General features: G+C 38.6%; 2 protein-coding genes across 11 annotated transcripts in view; one reads left to right on the top strand and one right to left on the bottom strand.

Annotated features, from left to right (window-relative positions):
- LOC110374065 (alpha-catulin) overlaps positions 1 to 23,210 on the bottom strand; it is a 73,647-nt gene that overhangs the window by 11,132 nt on the left and 39,305 nt on the right. For 9 of the 10 annotated variants that reach the window (XM_021331627.3, XM_049835991.2, XM_064043563.1 and 6 more), the window contains exons 3-5: positions 5,219 to 5,361; positions 4,375 to 4,584; positions 1,357 to 1,494 (exon numbers count right to left, since the gene is read on the bottom strand). In XM_021331627.3, the coding sequence (XP_021187302.1) occupies positions 1,357 to 1,494; positions 4,375 to 4,584; positions 5,219 to 5,361 (491 nt within the window). The remainder of the gene's footprint in view (positions 1 to 1,356; positions 1,495 to 4,374; positions 4,585 to 5,218; positions 5,362 to 23,210) is intronic. The other variant, XM_064043565.1, reaches the window with a different exon arrangement.
- On the top strand, positions 13,815 to 16,226 carry LOC126053843 (uncharacterized). Its single transcript, XM_064043569.1, has one exon. The coding sequence runs from the start codon at positions 13,966 to 13,968 to the stop codon at positions 15,559 to 15,561; it is 1,596 nt and encodes a 531-aa protein (XP_063899639.1). The 5' UTR covers positions 13,815 to 13,965; the 3' UTR covers positions 15,562 to 16,226.

Raw genomic sequence — 23,210 nt, 5'->3', positions numbered from 1 at the left:
TTGCCGTTGCATTGCTGGCATGAAATTCAGATATTCAGAATTTTTACTGAAGCTTTTGTTCGTTTTCCATGTTCACAAAAAGCGGCAATCTGTGAAAATCTGTCAATTCTCTGTGAAAACCTTTCAAATGCAGCATCGTTTTATTTTCCCATTTACATTTTGATCCTATAGTTGAAAGTATTTCTAGAATAGATCCCTTACAAAGAAAAAAGTTTTCAAATGAAGCTAAACTTGATTCCCAATTAAGTTGGCTTCAACGTCTTATTTTCTTAAGCGGAGTTTTGCATCCACAATGACAATTTAACCCCGTAGATACCCGTTTCTATTGCAAACTCTTAAGTCAGTTAAGACTTTTAAATTATTATATTAAAGTGCAATCTAAGTAATAAAATGTCAGAAGGCAAGGAATCAATAGGTATGTTCGTCCATTTGCTGTCCTTATATGATGTTGGGTGTTTGCATAAAGGAAGTTTATGTCTTGTAAAGGGATATGGGCTACTTACTTGGATCGGTCGGATAGGGAATAGCTCTGGGATATGGGACGGAATATAAGCTATTTCCTTTCAACCGAATTTGTAGGTAGGCTGGTACCTAATTCTGGGTACCACTTTATACAAGAAGGTTATGTGGACATGGACAAATGTTAACATTGCGTGGCACCTACCGTTGTGGTACCTATCCGGCTCTTAATGGCCAGAAGTAATAGTATGATGAATTCATATTTATAATAAAGAATAGGACTTCAAACTATCCATGGAACGTGCTTTGTTTTGATAAAATTTTGAACTGTTTTCATACTATTTATACATCTTTTCTAAGTCACATGTTCGTCTGAAAGCCGTTATCAGACGAATCACGAATGGTTTCAATCAACGTTAGGATATTTTGATAAAGCGATAATGTGTTGATGTAATCGTAAAACAAATGAATTCAAGTCGGATCATACATCGGTGAATCGGACCGTTCCCGCAGGAATACATGACGGCGCCTATACGGCGTTTGTTGTCGCGTATTGTGAACATTATTTACTGCATCCATTGTTGTTAGCCCAGCGCCTGACTGTGCCACGCAATTTATGTCCTTACCTATACGTACTATTTTCACGAAGCTTTTTCGACGTTTTATGGTGTTTCTATAGGATTTTTAAAGAATGGGCCGAATTTATTGTCAACACTTTCAGTCTCATATGGGTTACCTTAACTAATTTTTAAATGAGGTATTTTGAACGCTTACAAAAATTATATAACTGTAAATAACATTATAGTAGTTAGGTATCAGACAAAAAAGATTAAGAATTTGAAGCAAAGTAAAATGCATATTTCAACGCTGTCTAAGAGTAGGAGTATGACATCAAACCTCATGGGATTGCTCCTCGTGTCCGGGCAGGCCGTCCCTCACGACGTAGTGGATGAGGTCCATGGCGCGTCGCATCTGACAGAACACCGTGTCACGGTTCTCCCGGGCCGACGCGCTCGTCGGGTGCCTCATGCATGTCTGCCAACAAAACACATTGGCTGAGCTCGAAGCTTGTTTGTTGTTTGACATAAACGCCGTAAAGTAGTCGTAGATTTCATGGAAATTTTGTTTGTTGACCCTAACTGATATCATTACCTGTACCTGTATGATTTTTATACGAATTAATATGATTTTCCAACCATCGAAGTGGTTTAACTAGTAATTTTATTTTCTTTGTAGAAATTCAGAAAAAAATCGTAACATTAAAAACTTCTCAAATTACTTTTTACAAATTAAAATTTCATGATACTATAAGTGTTATTAACTTAAATATGTGGGAACTCTAAAGGGTTCTCCTATTTAGACCTAGTACTACTTCAAAAAATCTTGTGATTCTTTCGCACCAACGCGCAGCTCGGGAGCCCCAGGCATGCCTGTCAAGAACAAATATTTAGCTAGTCTGAAGACAAAGCGACTGCGGTAGAAGCCTCGACTCTACTATGAATGAAGCCCCATCAGTTACGTGTGTGTCATAAAAAAGATAGTAAACCAGGGGCAGCAGCTTTTAGACCTTGTGAAAAGATGAGGCCGGACACTACTTTTTGAATTTGCACTGTTAACACGGTCACAGTAACGCTGAATATTTTAGGTACAAAAAGTGTAGCAATGAAATATATTTTCTGAAACTAAATTTTCTTTGGTAAAACGGTTGCCATTTCATTCAGTTTAAGCACTGTTCAACTTAAAAGCATCACGTAATTAAACTGCCCACGCGCTGCTCTTGCCCAGTGCGGTTTTCACAATCTCTATCGAAGCTGCATTTGTATGCCGTTCACACAAACGTTTAGTGGCTAATAGCAGTAATGGCGAGTTGTCAGCCGCTTTGTGGCGGCCTACATTTTTGCGGTTGGCTTTCCGCGAACAATATTATTGATCCAAATATGAAGTCAACAGTTCATGAACATAGTAGGAAAATATGCAACGTAGGTACAAACAAGTGAATAAGAGGAACCCCTTAGAATAGTTCACACTCAATATAAATTACTTTACGGAGTACCTGCACGATGACTGCGCTAAGTTCGTACATACTTGTGCCTCATAGTCATAGTTTGCGGAAGGCGTAGGAAACTGCGACATAGGTGGTGCAAACTTGTGTAGTTGCGAACGATTAAATTGTTCTACAACTATTATTATAGCGAAATACTGCACTGCAATGAGTCAAAATTTCAACTGTTGCGGACGCAGCACAGGAAAATAGTTGGAATCAGATCTTTATCAATGTGACACGTCTAATATAGAGCGATGGAAAAAATGAAGTCTTGTAAAATATGTCATGTGAATGGGTGGGGGAGGCATCGGCGGCGTGCGGCACGCTCGACGCTCGCTCGGAAGCGCTGACAAATTGCTAGCTTTGCCATCACACAGCTGACTGCGATTGTTCACTCACCCTACTCATGACACACTTGACACTAGCAATATGTACCAGCTACATCCTCAAAAACTTGCATCTATACCGCCAGTAATAACTACGCTGCGTTCAGTGAAGTACCACACTTTTCATCTTTCCATAAGGTTAGGCAGACTAAATTAATAAGCATACGTTTATTTTAATAAAACATTATTATCGGACGGAGCGCATCTTAGCAGTTTATGATCAGTTTGCGAGTGACCTTCGACCAAGTAAGATCGTCTCTACAAAACGCCTCCTTCTAAACTTAAGTTGACAAGGTACTTGAAATATTTTATTTCTTAAGTCTCTCTTAAGTAATAAAAGTTTGTCTTTAAATACCTGCGATGGGAATTGGTACATTTTATCCCCTAGCTCCTTCTTGGGAAATGTAAAAGAATTTAAGACAACGTAGCATCGTACCTATTCAATCAAGTCGAGCCTAATGTTGGCAAACAGACGGTTAAATTGAGGGTAAAAAAGCACCACCCAGAGGTAGACTGGTAGAAAATGCCTAAGGCGTTAAGTCAGCAGTTGTAAAATTTGCAAAAAGTATTCAATAAATAAAAAGCAATCGGTAAAACTGCTGTGTTGTCTAAGTGAATAGTGCAACTTCGTTTGCTTTTCTTTCAAAAGTAACTAACTATGCCTCAGCTATGACTAACACTGCTTTTGTCAAAACATCATTCTACAAAATAATGAATGACGCATCCTCTCGACTGACTCGGTGACTGCCGACGAAGTCAAGAGTCAAGCCATAATTTAGCAAAACATTGCAGATTGTGATTGGTATTGTCTTATACAGTTTAGACTACAAAATCGTATGAGAAATGAGCGTCCATAAACCTTTGTGTCACAAACAACGCAGTGTGGTCCCGAATTGGGTTTGGAACCTACATAATTGATAGGAGTGGCGGCGGCCAAGCGACAGGGCTAATTTACGCGAGCCACGGGACTCACCGGACACTCCGATTGAAAATTTATTACTGTCCAGTGGTGTTAAGAACATGCCCTTCACTACATCAAGGTATTGTATTGAGGGCTTTTAAGTCAATAATTGGAACTTTATAATTTTTAGATCTGGAATTCATGTTGTCACGGTAGCGAAGCGATAACTTAAAGCGGTTCAAACTGGATGTATAATGCTCTGGAGCGGGCAATATTGTAATGAGCACTTTTGGCAAGTGGATTGCCTTGTACAATGTTATACATGTGAGTGCTCGGCAAATGATGGCCATCCGCTATGTACCCACAAACTGGCAGAGACTGATTGAACAACATCAACTACATGGTTTATACGAACATTTATATAGACACAAAGTGTAATAGAAACAGCCAGCAATTTTCGTCTGCAGGCTAGTTGAAAGTTTGCACGAGTCCTGAATATTTCTGAATCTGTATTAAGATGAAAGATGAACATAATGATAAAATAGTTATACAGTTGATAAGTTTAAATCAATTTAAAAAAAAACCTTGGAGGATGTGAGTAGCATGAGGGTGGATCGTTCGAGGACGTTTCTTGCTGCCGCTACTTGTGCTCGTCTTCGCTCGTCGCGTAGGTCTGCTCTCCTCTCCGCGGTTAGCCTCGCTAGCTCCACCATGCCTCCGCCAAACTCCGTGAATGCACGAACGAACTCCGCGAAGTTCGACACCGACTCCAATCGGTCCAGGGAACGTGCCACCTGTCGCATATACAAACTCCTATAAAAACGATGCACGCACCACACCTCTAAACCAGGAATTGTGTCACGCACGAACTCGGAACATTGCAGACGAACTACGGACCGCAAGGAGAAACTTCTCTCACAAACTTTCGTAATACTGTAATGGATACTTGCCACGTGGGATGTGAAACAGTTTAACCGCATTCTACACATTTCGTGCAGTGCACTGCTAAGACTGGCGGGATGTCGTATTTACAAATATTCGTACTTTTCGGTATTACCGTTCTCAGTAAATAGGTCAAGGCCTGACTTCGGAATTGAGGTACGTACAACGTTGATCTACGGCTCGGGTGGATGGCAGTTCTATATAACTTTGTCCATTAATCGCTTACCCTTGGATTAGAAAGGTAATGTAAATCTATGTATAATTAGATAGCGGATTAAAAAGTTCTACATGACGCGGATGGTACTGTGATTTAATCTTTTTCATTTCATTGATTTACATAGTAGTATTTAGGTAAGTTTTATATTGTTTTCCAAATGGTTTTTGCATGCTACAGATTTTAATTATTTTTATAGCATTTTTGTGGCTTCCAATGGAGACCGAAGTAAACAACGATATTTTTGGAGCTTTTGCAATGTTAAAGAAAACCTTATCCTTAGCCAGCAACAACTGTCGTACGACGACCATGTCTGCGAGGAGCAGCACCCTGGTGACGGCCGCCAGCAGCGCGCGCGCCGCCGACACCATGCCCGCGCCGTCTGCGCCCGCGCACACACGCTCGATTGCTCGACCTGATGACAAGGAATGAAACATTATTATTTATTTTTAACTAGAAAGATAGCAAAATTATGAACATTTTCTGCTGACAATATAAAATCAAAACACCAAAGTAATCGCGGGTTGGCAACAGAAATAAGTATTTATTACAATGTTCTACAAAATTAATTGTAAATGATTGGTAATCAGTTAAAAACCTGAATCTACAACAGTAGCATGAATTTGAATATATTGGTAAGAAAAGATGCTTCTAGTGTAGGTACTCTGACGTCGAATAATGACTTTCTGACGACCCGTGGCGGCGGGAAAATCTCGCAATTTCCTCAGACTAAGTACATGAAAACTATGCGTTCCTAACTACTATACTAACATAATATTCGTATAATATACGTGAAATAATTACGGTCTTTAAAGTGGAAACCAAAGGTCAAAATTTAAGAAATACCTAAGGTTGTAAGAAATATCCCTTTCTTTTTGTTTGGTAGACAAATATGTCTAATGGCATTATTAAGAATAATGTTTTAAGCACCCTGCCAAAGCTCTATTATTTCTGTTACATCTACTAAGTCGTGGTGGCCTAGTGGGCAAAGAACCAACCTCTCGAGTATGAGGGCGTGGGTTCGATTCCAGGTCAGGCAAGTACCAATGCAACTTTTCTAAGTTTGTATGTACTTTCTAAGTATATCTTAGACGCCAATGACTGTGTTTCGGATGGCACGTTAAACTGTAGGTCCCGGCTGTCATTGAACATCCTTGCCAGTCGTTACGGGTAGTCAGAAGCCAGTAAGTCTGACACCAGTCTAACCAAGGGGTATTGGGTTGCCCGGGGTAACTGGGTTGAGGGGGTCAGATAGGGCAGTCGCTCCTTGTAAAGCACTGGTACTCAGCTACATCCGGTTAGACTGGAAGCCGACCCCAACGTAGTTTGGGAAAAAGGCTCGGAAGATGATGAAGATGATACTAAGTTCTTGGTTATTTATTCTACCAATTTTATTCTCGAAACTGTTCTAATTTCATAGTTGAAGTTACGTTTACATATAAAATACTCATTGCGTGTGAATCCAGTTAATGACTTTATTGATCAATGTCGTTGCCTGCAATCAACAAAATACTCGCGTGCTTGTATTTACCGCAGCTTTCAAATAATGGTTAATTGGTGTCAATATTTTTTTTTGTATTGAACGTAACATAACATAACATAGGGGGTTTTTAATCGTAAGCACCGTAATGGAGAATTATATAACTTTTGCAGGATTTGCTACGAGGCCCAGTAAAGCAGCCCTGTGCAATATACAAACAAAGACGATAACAAGCAGTAGCTTAAAGTTCTGTTTCCGCAAATTATTTAAGATTCGTCGTTTACATTGTTTATTGATATGTGTTAACCTTTACTGTTATGTACCGTGATTACGATACGGAACTCGCTTCACAAAGCAGTGGGTACTAATTAGCAGTGTTGTACGTTCGTACAGTATTGTATTGTGTACTACACAGTCACAAAACGCAGGTGCTCCATTGTTGTTTTTAATGAGCAATTTGCTTAATATATTAGTATTTAGTGCTTTCAGTGTAGCAATTTAGCCCCGCTGTTACAGCGGCCGCATAATTTACTGTTTTGTACCGGGATTAAAATGTTAGCGTAAACTGAAACTGAGGAACTTGCAGGATTAAATGACAGTTTAATTTTAGTGTACATTGACAATATGATATAGCACAGTAGTACATACAAGAATTAACAGTACAGTCGCATATCATAAAGAGAAGGCACTAGCAATAATCGCGTAACATGTTCAACAGAAATATTTTCTTACTCGAAGGTTGCAAAAATATAACAGAGAGTAAATCAAGGAACTGTTATATCGAAATAACCCCTGTTACCAATATAAAATTAAATTGCTGAGTTTCCCATTGCATTGACGTCAATGCAATAGGAAACCGATGTTATTTTAATTAGCGATAATAATATTTCTTCAGTTTTGGATTGGACTTCCGTCGGGCAACTTTCTTTCTATTTTCTTGTGATTCTAATTATTTTTCAATACATTTTTATTTTAGCCAATTAAATAGTTTTTTTTTAAAAACCATTTTCCGACCCACTCCGTAACAGTGGTGTCAGAAGTGGGATACCAGTGTTGATATCGCCGTAATCGTTCCACTGGTATTCCATAACGGGTCGTGTGTGTCCTGAAAACTGAAAAGTTATCGTGTGTGAACTTCACGTTGCCGACGAGATAATCCAGCTCCGGGGTGTCTATATTTTCTCTAAGTGAAATCACACCTCGACAAACTCAGTGCCATCTCCAAAGACGAGTCGCGACAGTAAGCCTTACGAGTGTCCTGCGTAAGCCTGCCGATCGTCCCGAATTTCCAAATTCCATCTCCCAGAGCTCAATATACGCGAGCTCTGTCACCTTGATATCGCCGCAAGGAGCCGGTGATCGCCCTTGCCGCCCTGCCACGCGGAGCTGCCGCGTGGTGCTGCCACGTGTACGCGTTGTGCACGCGCGTGTGCCGTACATCGCCACCCCGCTGTTCCTGACGTTCCTGCTGCTGCTGGCCGCGACTTATCGCGCCGCAGTCCTCCTGTTCCAGTAATCGTGCTAATTCAGTGCCAGAAAATGCGTATCGAATTCTTCGTGTTCCTGTGTCTGTGAGTAGAACATATTATTTTGCTGTTATCGCTACAATATTCTTAATTCTTATTAGGTATTTTTATTACCTAGGGTATCACATATCGTAAACCTTATTCTATCATAATTATACGTGCTACTCGTCTACCTTTATAGTTTCCTTTCAAGTTCATAATGTCTACGGAAACAGCCGAAAATTCCTCTTCTAAGAAAATGTCGTTGAGCGAACAGTTTCCCATCAAGGTGCTCTGTGATTTTATTAGCCCTTATAAGGGAGAGCGCGAAACTCTTACCGCCTTTCTCACCAACTGCCAAAATGCCTTAGATTTAGCATCACCAAGTCAAATAGTTTTATTAAATAAATATATTCTATCACGCCTTGAAGGTAAAGCTCAGATTGCGTGCTCTAATAAAATATTTTCGGATTTTAATCAGTTGAAATGTTTTCTTAAGCAAAATTTCGGTGAGAGGAAGCATTATAATCATTTGTTGCTAGACTTACAATCGTGCAGGCAAACAACAAACGAAACTGTTGCGCAATTTGCCCTGCGTGTAGAAAGCTGCCTCACCGATCTTCAATCAGAAATTTATAATTCTGAATCCCTAAAGAAGGACATATCCGGTCGCATCGCTATGACCGAAGATTTGGCATTATTTACTTTTAGTTTAGGATTAAATCCACGACTGAGTAATAATGTCAGATGTAGAAACCCAAAATCACTTAATGATGCTATCAACGTGGCTCTCGAGGAGGAAAAGATACAAAACCTCCTGTATAAAACATCTATTAAGCCTAAATGTAGGATCTGTGGTAAACCCGGGCACTCGGATGCTGAATGCCGAGAGAAACAAAAGCGCACAGGTCCACCATTTACTCCTTCGGGGCCTCAACCATCAACATCATTTTATAACTCGGGGTCCCAACTTTTCTGCAAATATTGCAAAAACAGAGGTCACGATATTACTCAATGCCGCAAAAGAAAATATAATAGCGAACGGCGTAATACGTTTAATTCCGAGAATCGCGACCGTCCAGCTGCGATGCATCATGTTACATTCGAGCCGCCGATATCATCGGCGCCGTCACCGACACCTTATTATGTTCCTTGTGAGAACGGCGACGACCCTGAAAACTCTTTAAACTAACACCACGGATTACGAAAATGTGCCGTCGTTATCCGGATAATTTAGGCACTCGTACCTTTATAAATAAATCTAATAAAAACGATATCTCATCTCAACACGCTCTCTCGAGAGTCCCTGAATCGTTGAGTCAAAAACATATTTCATCTCAGCATGCTCCAAAGAGAGTCCCTGTTTCGCTGAGTCATTCTACTATTTCATCTCGACATGCTCCTCCGAGAGTCCCTGTTTCGTCGAGTCCAAATTCTATTTCATCTCAGCATGCTCCAAAGAGAGTCCCTGTTTCGCTGAGTCGTTCTAATATTTCATCTCGACATGCTCCTCCGCGAGTCCCTGTTTCGTCGAGTCCAAATCCTATTTCATCTCAGCACGCTCCAAAGAGAGTCCCTGTTTCGCTGAGTCGTTACACTGTTTCATCTCAACACACTCTTCCAAGAGCCTCTGAATCGTTGAGTCTAAAGCCAAATTCATCTCAGCACGCTCCAAAAGGAGTCCCTGTTTCGCTGAGTCAAAACTCTGTCTCATCTCGACACATTCCACAGAGAACCGCTGTTTCGTCGAGTCAAAATACCATTTCATCTCAACAAGCTCCTATTAGAGCCCCTGTATCGTTGAGTCCAAAATTTCCTTCTCATAATGAGTCCGCTATGCCGCATTATCCTAAAGAGGAAATTAAAATCAATCCCGAAATTCCTGTCTACGAGGTATCTTCATACTCTAAAAAGGTGTCATTGCCTCACGTATATGTGAGTACTTCTTTCCATTCATCCGTTGCGCCTTCTTATCGACACGGGAGCGAGTATTAGTTTGGTCAAACTGTCAAGTTTAACTAAAGCGCCTGAGCTATCTCGTGAAATAGCTAAGATAAAAGGTTTTAATAATGTTAGCACCTATTCAGAAACTTTAGGCACGTGTCAGATGTATTTTACATTGAATAATAATCGCCACGAGTTTAAGTTCCATGTAGTTGACGATAACATTAACCTAGAGTATGACGGTATCATTGGCAGCGACTTTTTAAATCATTTCAAAGCCAATATTGACTATACCTCACAATCAGTTCATATATGCGGACAGAGCCTGGACATAAACTATATTCAACCGACTTACGTCATTCCCGCACGTTCCGAAGCGGTCATCGAATGCGCAGTATCTAATTACTCACCTGAACATTATAAAAATAATGAGGGCCTATTATTAGATCATTCTATAAGCGAAGGTATTTATATCGCAAATTGTCTTGTTACTATAAAGCCTAATAAAAGGATTAACGTAACCGTTTTAAATACTACTAACTCTGATATCCAAGTTCGAGACTTTAAAGTCCAGTTAACGCCTCTTGAATATGATACTGCCACAGATATAAACGAATCCGTCAATGCTTTATCCTATTCAGAATCTGACAGACCTCAAAAGGTATTGAATCTAATACGTTGTTCTCATCTAAACTCCGAAGAAAAGGAGGCACTGCTAGAATGTTGTTCTGAGTACACAGATATTTTCCATTTAGAGGGCGAACCTCTATCATTTACGAACGCGATCGAGCACTCTATAGATTCGGGTGATTCAGCCCCTATTCACGTAAAGTCGTACCGTTTTCCTGAGTGCCACAAGGAAGAAGTGGACTCACAAATCCGCAAGATGCTCGATCAAAATATTATACGTCCGTCAACGTCACCTTGGAGCGCCCCTGTTTGGGTAGTTCCCAAGAAGATGGACGCTTCAGGTAAAAAGAAATGGCGTATAGTAATAGACTATCGCCGTCTGAATGACGTCACTGTCTCTGAGAGTTACCCTTTGCCGCTTATTACTGATATATTAGATCAGTTAGGCCACTCAAAATATTTCAGCACATTAGATCTCTCCAGTGGCTTTCATCAGATCAGAATGAACTCCCAAGATGCACAAAAAACGGGGTTCTCAATAAACACTAATTCTAGCAGTACAGGGCATTACGAATTCTTGCGGATGCCTTTTGGGCTTAAAAACGCCCCTTCGACCTTCCAGAAATTAATGAACACTGTCCTTTCTGGTCTCCAAGGTCTCCATGCATATGTTTATCTTGATGACGTCATAATCTATAGTAGTAACTTGACATCTCATATGGACAAAATCAGGTTAGTCTTTGACCGCATCCGAAAGTTCAATTTAAAACTCCAACCTGACAAGTGTGAGTTTTTGCGACGCGAAGTCGCTTATCTTGGGCATATAATCACCGATAAAGGTGTATGTCCAAATCCCGAAAAGGTCAAGGCCGTTTCTCAATTCCCTACTCCTAAGAATCCAAAGGATATAAAATCGTTTCTAGGGCTAGTCGGCTACTATCGTCGTTTTATTAATAACTTCTCCAAGATCACTAAACCACTGACTGCCCTACTGAAAAAAGATGCCACATTTCAATGGTCGAACAGCCAAGAACAAGCGTTCACCACCCTCAAGGATAAATTAACTTCGGCGCCTCTGCTTCAGTATCCTGATTTTACACAACCCTTTCTTTTAACAACTGATGCCTCTAATTATGCGATAGGTGCTGTACTCTCTCAGGGCGCAATCGGGTCTGACAAACCCGTCTCGTACGCTTCGCGCACCCTAAATAAAGCCGAGGGCAACTATTCGACTATCGAAAAGGAGCTCCTAGCAATCTTGTTTGGCGTGAAAACATTCCGCCCTTATTTGTATGGCCGTAAATTTAAGATAATTACAGACCACAAGCCTCTAGTGTGGCTTTTCAATGTCAAAGATCCAGGATCTAGACTCGTCAGATGGCGTCTTAAACTCGAAGAGTACGATTATGAAATCGTTTATAAAAAGGGTAAATTAAATGCAAACGCCGACGCTTTATCGCGTTTCCCCATAAATGTATTACAGGATAACGAAGGCTCCGATTCAGCTATCTGCAATCCATCGACTTCTAACAACGAAGAAGACGCACGTAATTCACCATCTATATCAGAAACTTACGAGCAGTTTCTTAAAATTATAAAACAGCCTGACGTGTCATTCGACACCGTTATCCAGGAACATAACGAGTCATTGATGAAAGCAAAGTGTAAGCTTATTGCTTATCCGACGTCCATTGACTTAGATGAATCCGTGCCATATTGCAAGGATATCATGGACGCCTCCACTAGTGAACCTAAAATTTGCGACATAGAACGCGAATTAAACACTTACTATTCCACATCTAATGATAATCATTTATTTACACATTTATTTCTAAAACTTAACCACTATGATGAAATGAGTTACAAGGACATATTTAACCTCCTTCGTGATTATAGAGAAATGATAAAGTATTGGTATATGGAAGAAAAAGAATTCGCTATATCAGACTTTACAGATCCTTACACAAAATTATCTTACACAAAACTTTATAATATTTTATCATTTCTATTTCATAACACTAATATTAAAGTAAACATCTATCGTAATTCTATACGTTATCCGACCCCTGACGAGGTCAAAAGCATTCTTAGAGATAATCATGATTCACCTCTAGCTGGCCACCCGGGTATATCGCGCATGTTTGATAGAATCAAAACCCAATTCTGGAAAAACATGCGGCAAGACATCGAGGATTATGTGAAAAATTGCCGCTCTTGCCAAATAAATAAACCTCTAAGACAAACGAATAAGGCCCCTATGATTATAACATCTACAGCATCTCGGCCTAACGAAAAACTTTATCTCGATTTAGTCGGTCCGCTTCCTGAAACACATGAACACAAATATAAGTTCTTACTTACCTTACAAGATGACTTGACTAAATTTTCTCAGGCTTATCCTATGCAATCTTGTTCCGCTGAAGAAACAGCGAAATCTTTAGTTCTATTCATATCCCATATGGGGATTCCTAAATTAATAATATCCGATCAAGGCACCAATTTCTGCTCTGATGTCTTCAAACAACTTGAGAAGTTGTTCAGCATCAAACATGTGTTCGCATCTCCTTACCACCCTCAGACATGTGGTAGCCTTGAACGAAGTCATTCTACTCTAAAGGAATACCTTAGATCATATATCGGTGAGAACCAACATACCTGGGACCTCTATGTTCCTAGTGCTATGATAGCATATAATTCAAATATACATAGTACCACAGGTTACTCACCCCTGGAATTGCTTTTCGGGTTCAAACCCTACTTACCTTCAAGCATCGATACTCTTGATACAAACACCTATACGGATTACATCCGAGCCCTTAATCACCGACTATACTACAGTCGTCAGAAGGCTCTCCAAAATATTCAATCCTCAAAAGAGAAATCAAAAACTTATTATGATTCTCGTACGAAACCATTGTCCTATAAAACAGGAGACATGGTATATGTCCGTTGCCATCACAAGCAAAATAAGGCCTTATCCCCTGTGTGGAAAGGCCCTTTCAAAATAATAAAACTAAATGGCAACCATTCTGTTACGCTGCTTATTAATCGTAAACACGTACGTCACCACTACGACGAAATCAAGCCGGCCAGTGACGCAACAGTAGTAACGTAATACATGAGCGTTTCATTGTTATTTCGCCGATCATCGCCGATCACATGCGAATACGTTTCTTCTATCGTCAGCAGTCCTGGCGTCTACTTTGATAAGCTTCTAGACATTAAGTTTACTAATAGTGATTGGAATGTTATAGCATATGTTGATATAGGTCATGTACAACCTAATTTAGATAAGGTCGAATTTTTATTTGAAAAGCTCAATGTATTCTGCAACTCGTTAGCTTCTTCTAAGATACAGTCCGACTGTATCAATTCGTTGTCCGCTCTAAAAAATCGTCATATTCTTAACGTTAGTAAGTTTTCTTCCGTATCTTATTTATTGGTCGACGAAAAACCCCATATGCGTTTTAAAAGAGGTCTCATGGACTTCGGTGGCTCTCTCCTTAAAACTATTTTTGGCACTTTGGATTCTGAAGACGCGGTGAGATTTTCGAAAGCCATAGACGAAGTACAAACTGATGAGAAACGTCTCGCTCATCTCATGAAAGATAACATTCATGTAATTAAGTCGACCATATCATATTTCAATAACACGATATCTAAGGTCAACGAAAACGAAAACCACATTTTAAGGAACATGGAAACAATCCATAAAATACTAGAAACTGTTGTGAATAGTAACAACAAGCTAGAAATTAAATCTGAATTAAGTTCCTTATTAAATTCATTAGAGTCTATTATAATGACTTTGTCTTTTGATATCGAAGATATTAACAATGCCATTCTATTCGCAAAACTCAACGTGTTGCATCCCACTGTACTCAGTCCACACCAATTGTACAGTGAGTTAGATAAGCATAGGAATAATCTTCCTAGCCATTATGAACTTCCCGTTCCTTTAACGCTACAAAATATACACAATCTTATTGACATTTCACAACTTGTGTGCTTTTTCCATTTAAATAAGGTAATTATTGTTGTCAAGATCCCTCTCGTATTACCTCAGGTGTATGACCTGTATAGGATCATTCCCCTACCTGTTCCCTACGATATGTTGAAACCAGATACCTACGTTCTTATCGAGCCAACTAGCTCATATGTAGCAATCACAGCTGATCGCATGTTTTATTCACTTATCGCAGACATAGACAAGTGCAAGTTAATAAGTGATAAGTGTTACGTGTGTGTGTTAACTAATGTGTTTTCAGCAATCGCTAACCCTACGTGTGAAACGATTCTCTTAAGTGATGTGATTAGCAAACTTCCTGACATTTGTGTTACAAAACTCATTCACGGTTCAATTGATCTATTTCATAAGTTAACTTTAAATCGTTGGATTTTTGTACAATCTGAACCTGGCAAGGGTCATGTAACTTGTAATGATAAAGACATAAGTTCTGACGTTATTTTGTTTGGTACTGGTATCTTGTCTTTGCCTAGAAACTGTAAGGCTTTTTACAAGACGTTGCAATTCGCCGCTGTTGGCGAAACAGTTATTGGAAATGTAACCAATAAAATATCAAATTTCAACATCTTACAAGATGATTGTTGTGAGCGATCTAAGTTAAATAAAACTCTAGAACGATTACCTTACTCAAAGTTAAATAACTTAGATAATCTTGATTCTCTGCTGCAAGCCAGTATTCACTTGAACTCTTTTGAAGAAGAGATCAATAAGATAGAAAATCCATCTCATTTTCAAATGTATAGCACTCACTATTTGTCTTTTAGTTTATGCATCTCGATGTTAACCTTATTTTACATTTTATATAAGAGTCGTAAGTTACTTTGTCGTACTAATGCCCCATGTTGCATTCAAATATTTAACCAATGTCATAACACAAAAAATAACTCGGTTCCAACCTCTCAAACTGTATTTCATGGTGATACAATAGCACCCGTCAATAAGGACGAGTCAGAGTCTATAGAGGACTTACGAGTGACGCCAACCCCTATTAAAAGGAATATTCTGTTTGGCAAGACTCATGATAATTAATTTGTAATGAATGCACATGGTTTGTAATTAAGTAATAATTTTCTTTCTTTTCATATTGTCATCTTGATTTATCTAGATTTTAATAATTGCTCTTATTAATCAATAATGTTTAATTGTTTAAATACTTTTATTGTTAACTGTAATCTGGATTTCCTTGCATCCTAAATAATGATAAATGTAGTTAATAATTATTATTTTTGAGTAACTTTTCTATCCTTAACAGTTGTATTGATGTCTTTTGAAATTAGTTGTTATTTTTGGTGTTTTAAATATGTTTCTTTTGTTTATTGTAATGTCCGACGTAAATCCACTTAAGCATACGCGATTTAGCATACATGATTTAGCATACATCAATCCTGACATCTCTCATCACTTTGAGATGTGATGATCGATCTTAACGGGGGGGTTGTTATATCGAAATAACCCCTGTTACCAATATAAAATTAAATTGCTGAGTTTCCCATTGCATTGACGTCAATGCAATAGGAAACCGATGTTATTTTAATTAGCGATAATAATATTTCTTCAGTTTTGGATTGGACTTCCGTCGGGCAACTTTCTTTCTATTTTCTTGTGATTCTAATTATTTTTCAATACATTTTTATTTTAGCCAATTAAATAGTTTTTTTTTAAAAACCATTTTCCGACCCACTCCGTAACAGAACGTAATGGAATGTAAGGTAGATGAAGGCGGGTGAAATAAAGTGCAATCAAACGTGTACGTGTTTTGGTTGGGAGGGCGGGAGAGCGTTATTGTCGACCCGGGGCCGGACCGTCCGACACCACGTATACACGGGTCTAGACGAGTAATGAAGGTGCCACCCCTACTGGATTATCCGAAAACCTTACACCCAGCCCGACGAACAAATCGCCCATATTATTGCAACTGAGATCCGACTCTATTTCAAAAGCAATATCCCGAGATTATTTCCACTGATTGTGTATTCTTTATTGTAAGCTAAGGTATTGATTCAGGTCCAACATTGTATAGATAAAGCTTATCTTGCAGTTTAAAGGATAAATATAGGAATGTAAATATATAGGTAATAAATATGCATGCATTTACTTTCTAGTATAAGTGTAAATATTAATTTTGCGGTACATTTAATAAAATATACAGATCCTGTAACAAATGTAGGTACTACGCGAGACCATTCGTAGACCCTTGTGCTACGAAACGCTACGCTTGGCTACGCAGAGTAAAAAAACATTATAAAGGTTTGGTTATTCTAGTTATTACGACAGCATGCATTTTGTTGTATCTTTTTTTAACTGTATAAACTGAAATAAAAGTGTGTTACATTTTTTGCCCGCGTGTTTTTGTGGCAGTAGAAATGTCTTTTGTGGTCAACGTAACCCAACCGCGCGTCACGAGCGCTCGGTTCGGTTAGTGCTATATCGGAAAACGATATTCACACCTAAATGTAGACATTAACATTTGCAGAAAAACCGGTTACAGAGAGAATCTCGTTCGAAATTCACAAATCCTACGAAAATCGCTCACGGTCGATTGGAGCGGCAATCGGTCTTAAATGAGATTAATAAAGGGGCCCCTAATGTGGCTTGGAGAGATTCGTGCACATCCTACAATTTATTATGTCTTTGACACTTTTATGCTTAAGTTCCACGTGCCCGATTCTATTTGGGTCGGGCGCGTCGCTTTAAATACAACCGGCATAAAATAAAAATAAAGCCCTTTTGCTGTCAGGCGAAGGTTGTGAGTTTAATTCGATTCACCAGAATGTTTGTCCCTAATGTGTATTATGTACGTAGAAATATATTGCGGTATTATTAAATTACAATTAAAAGTCATATTTTGTGACGGAAATTGCTTTGTTTTATTCATAGCCATATTATGTTGATATTGTCCGTACGTTTATAATTATGCGACTTTTGTGTGAAAAATCTTCTAAGAAACAACGTTCAAATTATAGGTAAGTATTATCGTAGTCAAACATATACCTAATAATATTAAGTGCTCCTTTTTGTCTTACCTACTCGTCTATGTACGCTTTGCCCGTACAAAAGTAATTATATTCCGCATAATTCTTCAAATGGCTGCTGTAATTAACATTCCGAGTACAAGTTACTATTTTTCTATGAAACATAAAGTGCACGTTCGCCGCCCTAGCATCGATTAAGCGTATTGGTCATCGGCAATAGGGCACCACTGCTATAGGTCACCAGCTCACGCCCTGAGTGCTGAGTGAAGTCCCAACTACTGAGTAAACTCTTAACAACAAGTCCTACAACTTTTGTGGGTGCGCCAAGCTCCATATACATAGATACCCTGTTACCTAGATCTGTACGTAAAATAGAACTAAAAAATGTAACTTTTTCCCGCACCGTGGATGGAAGCCGACCAAAAGCTACGTTTACAATTTATTGTTATATGTACACAAAAAGTGCAAAATACCCTCATGGAATTTGAACTGGCAGAATTTAACACTAAAACACCGCTGTTAGACCTAGCTTTGTTTACCAGTAAAACCAAACCCCGGTCGGTTGGTTGTGATTTTTAGCGTGCTACATTGGCACGCGAGGTTTGTCCAGTGGGTGCAGACTTAATTGCGTGTCAACATGCCGCTTATTGTTAAATTGACCGCCGCCTGCCGAACGGGTTAGCTGATAACTCTCCCGAGTATAACTATTAACACGATAACTTTGCATGTTCAGAATAGCGAGTTGGAACACTATTAAGTAGTTAAACAATGTTCGTAATCTGTTTATTAAATCGTTTGTATTCTTTGTGTACAAAAGATAAGATTTAATGTTCATTTTAATTTTAATTTGAAAATGAAATAAGAAGGGCACAGCTGCATCTTTCAGAGGCTTTGCTTAGTGATTGAAAAAGTTGTTCATTCGGTAGAGTAGCAATTTGGGAAGTGGGGTAAATTGTTGCCTAAACCAGCAGACGGATGAAACTAGAAGCGTGGTGTGAATAATAGCTGGCTGTGTGAACCTCGGCCGTCTCTCACATACGAGTGATAGGTACGGTTTTTACGCTTTAAGTCAAAATAGGTCGCTATGTTTCTTTTTCGATTCTTGGTCAAATAAAAAATCCTGAGCTATACACTAGCTGCAATTAGAGCAGACTACGGTAAGGGGTAAAGTATAATACCACGTTACAGCGAATGTTCCTAACGGAGTGTTGTAAGCCCCAAGCTCTTTACCTACTATCTTCAACGATTATAACTACGTTGAGTCCAATTAGAGGGTATAACCATGTAGTAAAATAATTAGTTTAGCAGGAACTAGGTTGTACTTATTTCCAGGAAAAAAGTTTGCGGAAAATTCTGTTAATAATTATTTTTCTGGACTAGTGTATAAAATAGGAACCTATATAATATAATAGATGTTCATTCTCTTCTTTGGATAGCAATGAAGTGATTGTTTCTGATTAGTGTTCAAAGAAGCCATTACATGCATTGTTCAGTGAGCAATCAGCACAGCCTACCGTCACGCTGGCTTTCCAGCCAGTTTGTTATTTAAAGCAGTGACATTTATGCCGATAGTCTATAGATTTGTATATTCTATTGGCTTAAACTTTTCTATTACATATATCATTTTTAACAATGTTAAAAGCAACATGTCCTTTGTATAACAGAACAGATTTGTATATCACAAAAGTTGACAAATTACCTATTAGGTAGTTGTGAATTAGTTCTCACGTAGGTAACCAACTTTGGGAGGTAGTAGCTACAATTTGTAAGTTAAGTATTAAATTAGCAGTGAGGCATTAAACCCGTGTATTTCGAAATATTTTATAATACAATTCCTGCTAAATGAACATTGCACAAAGCGGACGTTTCGAAGTATTGCAGTATCACAATAATTTAAAGCAATTGCTAATTGTGTTGCAGTGTAACACAGTTGCCTTCATTTATTTATTAGTGGCGGCCGCCGGTGCATATCGATTTAATTAATCGATGCCAACCATATCGATTGCTGTACTTTTACGAAACAATGGAAAAATGTTTCTTTGTATTTCACTGGTAACTACAGGCATTGTAGCTTTACAATGGCCGATCAGAGGGTTACTTTTTGTTATGGTGCTTAACGAGTTTTTTTTCTGCTGGAGTTGGCACGTTTTTGGACTACTATTGTTTTAAATATGCGACCTGTTTTTATGTATAATGAAAAATCTACATACGCTCATAATTAGCTGGAGTGCAATTTGGAAGGAATCGATATCGGAAATATGAAATGATACTTTAAGGGATACTGTAAGGGATGAAACTAAGTTTTTTCCAAGAGCAAAAATATTAAACCTTAACTGCAGAGAGAGTAGAGTAAAAGTGTCAAGGAAGAAAAAAATCAATCGTAGACGAATCCAACATCATACCTTACATTTGTATAGGTACCTATGTAGACTTAACGATTTATTAACCAAGAGCCGGTAAACCAAATAGCATTTATATTCCTTGTTTAAAGCCAATACATTTACGTAATTAATGTTCCAAGTATAATAATTCTAAGTGTTAAATCATAATGAGTTCTGTCAATTGCGGCATTTAGGGGAATTAGCGCGGCCCTGATTGGGATGCGCGCTGCCCGACCTAAGTTTATCCTCCCTAACGTATTATGAGTTCGTGACTTGAAATATTATTAAGATATTATCGTACATATGTTTAATAAACGCCTTATTAGTGTGCACTTATAGCACGGTTCTATCATAATTTACTAGTGAAAACTGCAATTTGCAACTTGTTATTCTCGAACTTATGAAGGAGAATTCTAAATCGATACTAATATTTACTTCGAAATAAAACCCACAACATTAAACTAACGACCAGAAAAAAAAAGGGCAGTTTATGTGCTTACATAGTTATTAAGTAATGGCTTTATTAACTCCCCATTATCTGACACAAGGCATCGTATAACTATAAGGACAATCGTGTAACCATTTGGTATGTTTTATGACTGTTTGGCATGGCGCCCTCGTATTGGGGTTAAGGATAATGGAGACAAGTCGTTAAATCTTCATAACACTTATGAAAAACCTCGAGGATGCTTCAGATAGGAAGCCAGCGGGAAATTATAGCACTAACGATGCTAATGAAGATACATACGTATCTACTACATAGGTGTTATGTTACATAATATTATCCAGGGAAGGAAACTTTACATGTTTAACTGAAAAAAATATTCAAATTAATACAGTTATTATTTAGTCAAATCTGTGGTCATGCGGCATGGGATATGGGTTGCCCAGGTCCAGTTGAGAGGGTTAACTAGGCAGTTGCTCCATGTAAAACAGTGGTACTCAGCTACATCCGTCCTGTATGCTGGTTAATCTGAAAGCAGACCCCAGTACCTATAGCTTGAAAAGGCCCCAGTATAGTTGATAACAAGAATTCGTTTTCGATTAACATCTCTTTATGCCTTAGTTTTACCTAAGACATACTTTCATATAAGGCCCGCTAAGAAATGTGTTCAAGCCGTGCATTTCGGAATGTAACGGCTACACTCTGATATTGAAGCAGTTATGAGCGCGCCAGCTTGTAGCTTATGTCAGAAACTGTTACATTTGCATGCCTCTAGTTAAACTGAATATTAGAAAACCAGTTTATAGATAAACTAAGGCGAGTTTATGTAGGGATGTTACTTTTCTATGAGGACGCAATCGAAGTTGCTTTTGTTTATCAAGGGGGTGATGATTTAATTAACTTCTTGATTCAGAAATTCATTGTGTATTTTAATAAAAATACAGTAAAACAAAGCATTAAACTAAATAAGTAAAGAGGCACTCATTCTTACACAATGTTGCATTTAAACGCGAGAAACAGTTGGTCAACTTTATGTGGGCACTTACGAGCATTCCGCGGGCAACATTTAGTTTCAGCGGTTTCAGTAGTCTCGTGTTTATAAAACGGAGCCGAAGAAGCCATAAACATAAATTTGCTCGTAAACCGTTAATCTGTTCAGACTTGACTTAATACACAGTTATGTGCCCCGTAAACTCCATGCAGGAGTTGTAAGAAAATTATGTGATAAAATTGACTAGATTTTTTATTTTTATAAAGTAGATGCTAACTATATTTTTTTTGTTAATCCACGAATGCAGTTTTGAATAATGTCGTTGTTATTGTGCATATTATGGGTAAAGTAAATCATGCAAATATTGTCATGACAATGTCGTTCTGCCAGATAGGATCATACCAATAAATTTCACCCAATTCAATGCTGAATAATAAGCTAGCAATAGATTCAGTCAAGTAAAATTCGCAGCATGACGAAGGACTAGGAGGATTATTTAATAGTTCTGTTAGTTTAATTCATTATGTCAAATAAACGGCCCGCAGCCGTCCGACGGAGGAACGATTATGAGGTGTGACACCTATCCGCTTCCGTGCTCAGGAGAGCTCATTAATCTGTCAGCCTCAGTATCAGTTCCGCTTGTCAGGCCTGTCATCTGGTCTCCGGGGTGAATCGGATAAATTCGGACGCTTTGACTAATTATGTGAATTGCTGTTTCAACTGACGCTTAAGGCGAGGAATTGGTCAACAATAATTCCATAACCGGCACGCGCATCTAAGGCGCCAAAAGGGGTCGGAGCGTCTGAGCGGGGCGAGGATAACAATACGCGCGCTAGCTTATAACTAAAAGTCGTAAGCGACAAAATGGTTTTGTAATTTTAATATTTAGAAATGATAATTTAATAAAAATTCCTACTACAATTTTAAAGAGTATGTATATACTCAACTACTAAAAAAGTTAAGAGGCTTAAATCGGTCCCGTTTGCCCATAATATGTGAATCTCTTTTTAAAAAGAGGTATGTTTGATATATTTTTCTCTGTTATAAAAGTTACCTAATCATGTTTCTACAACTAACAAAATAAGGCTTATATCATGAACTTTCAGGTAACCAAGTTGTATTTTGATCCGTTTTGTATTTACTGAGAAAAATTGACATCCTTGGCGCCAAAAATTCCAATTCGTCCTCTTAATGTTTCTTAGTTGTGGAATTAAGGAAATTGCTGCAATATCCGGTCCATAGGTATATGTAAATTTGATGAAATTCTTATGTCGATAAAGGGAAAGTTCTTCACTCAAAACAATGTGAATCAAAACACAAAAACAGGGAGCGAGCTTATAGCTAAGCAAGCAAGCATAATAAATCATTTATAAGGTCACCGCACACGTGTGCGGTATACGATCAGATTCTCCCACACGGAGCGTTTTCTAATTCCCGTCACGTGGTGTTGCGGACTAAGGCCAGGCTCGCAGCTGTGGTCTCTGCGGCCGCTGCGGATGCTGCAACTGAACAAATCCGCATTTGTGGACCGACGCCATTTGTGTCCCGCGGAATTGCGGAGCGCGTGTGGACCGAAAGTAATGACGTGCCGCTGTCGTCATAAATTGTCCGATAAAAAATATTAAACACATTCGTGCATTATTTCCAGGCGCGTAATGGTTTATTACCTTGCTTGCGTAAGCGGTGAGCCGCTATTATGTTGTATCGCTTCTGTTATACAAATATTGGTTTTGGAGAGTTCTGTAGTCAGCGTGTTTCAGCTGAATGCCCCGGCTCGCCTACTATTTCACAAAATGACGCCTTTATTCGTAACGTTGGATTAGAGAGAATATTTCTGAATGCTGTATCTAAATCAAAATAAATCTATAGTTAGGTACCTGTGTAGCTAC

The sequence above is a fragment of the Helicoverpa armigera genome, chromosome 3 (assembly GCF_030705265.1).
Source record: "Helicoverpa armigera isolate CAAS_96S chromosome 3, ASM3070526v1, whole genome shotgun sequence".
NCBI classification, from domain to species: domain Eukaryota; kingdom Metazoa; phylum Arthropoda; class Insecta; order Lepidoptera; family Noctuidae; genus Helicoverpa; species Helicoverpa armigera.
The sequence above is the reverse complement of the archived record's forward strand: the minus strand, read 5'-3'. Positions and strand labels throughout refer to the sequence as shown.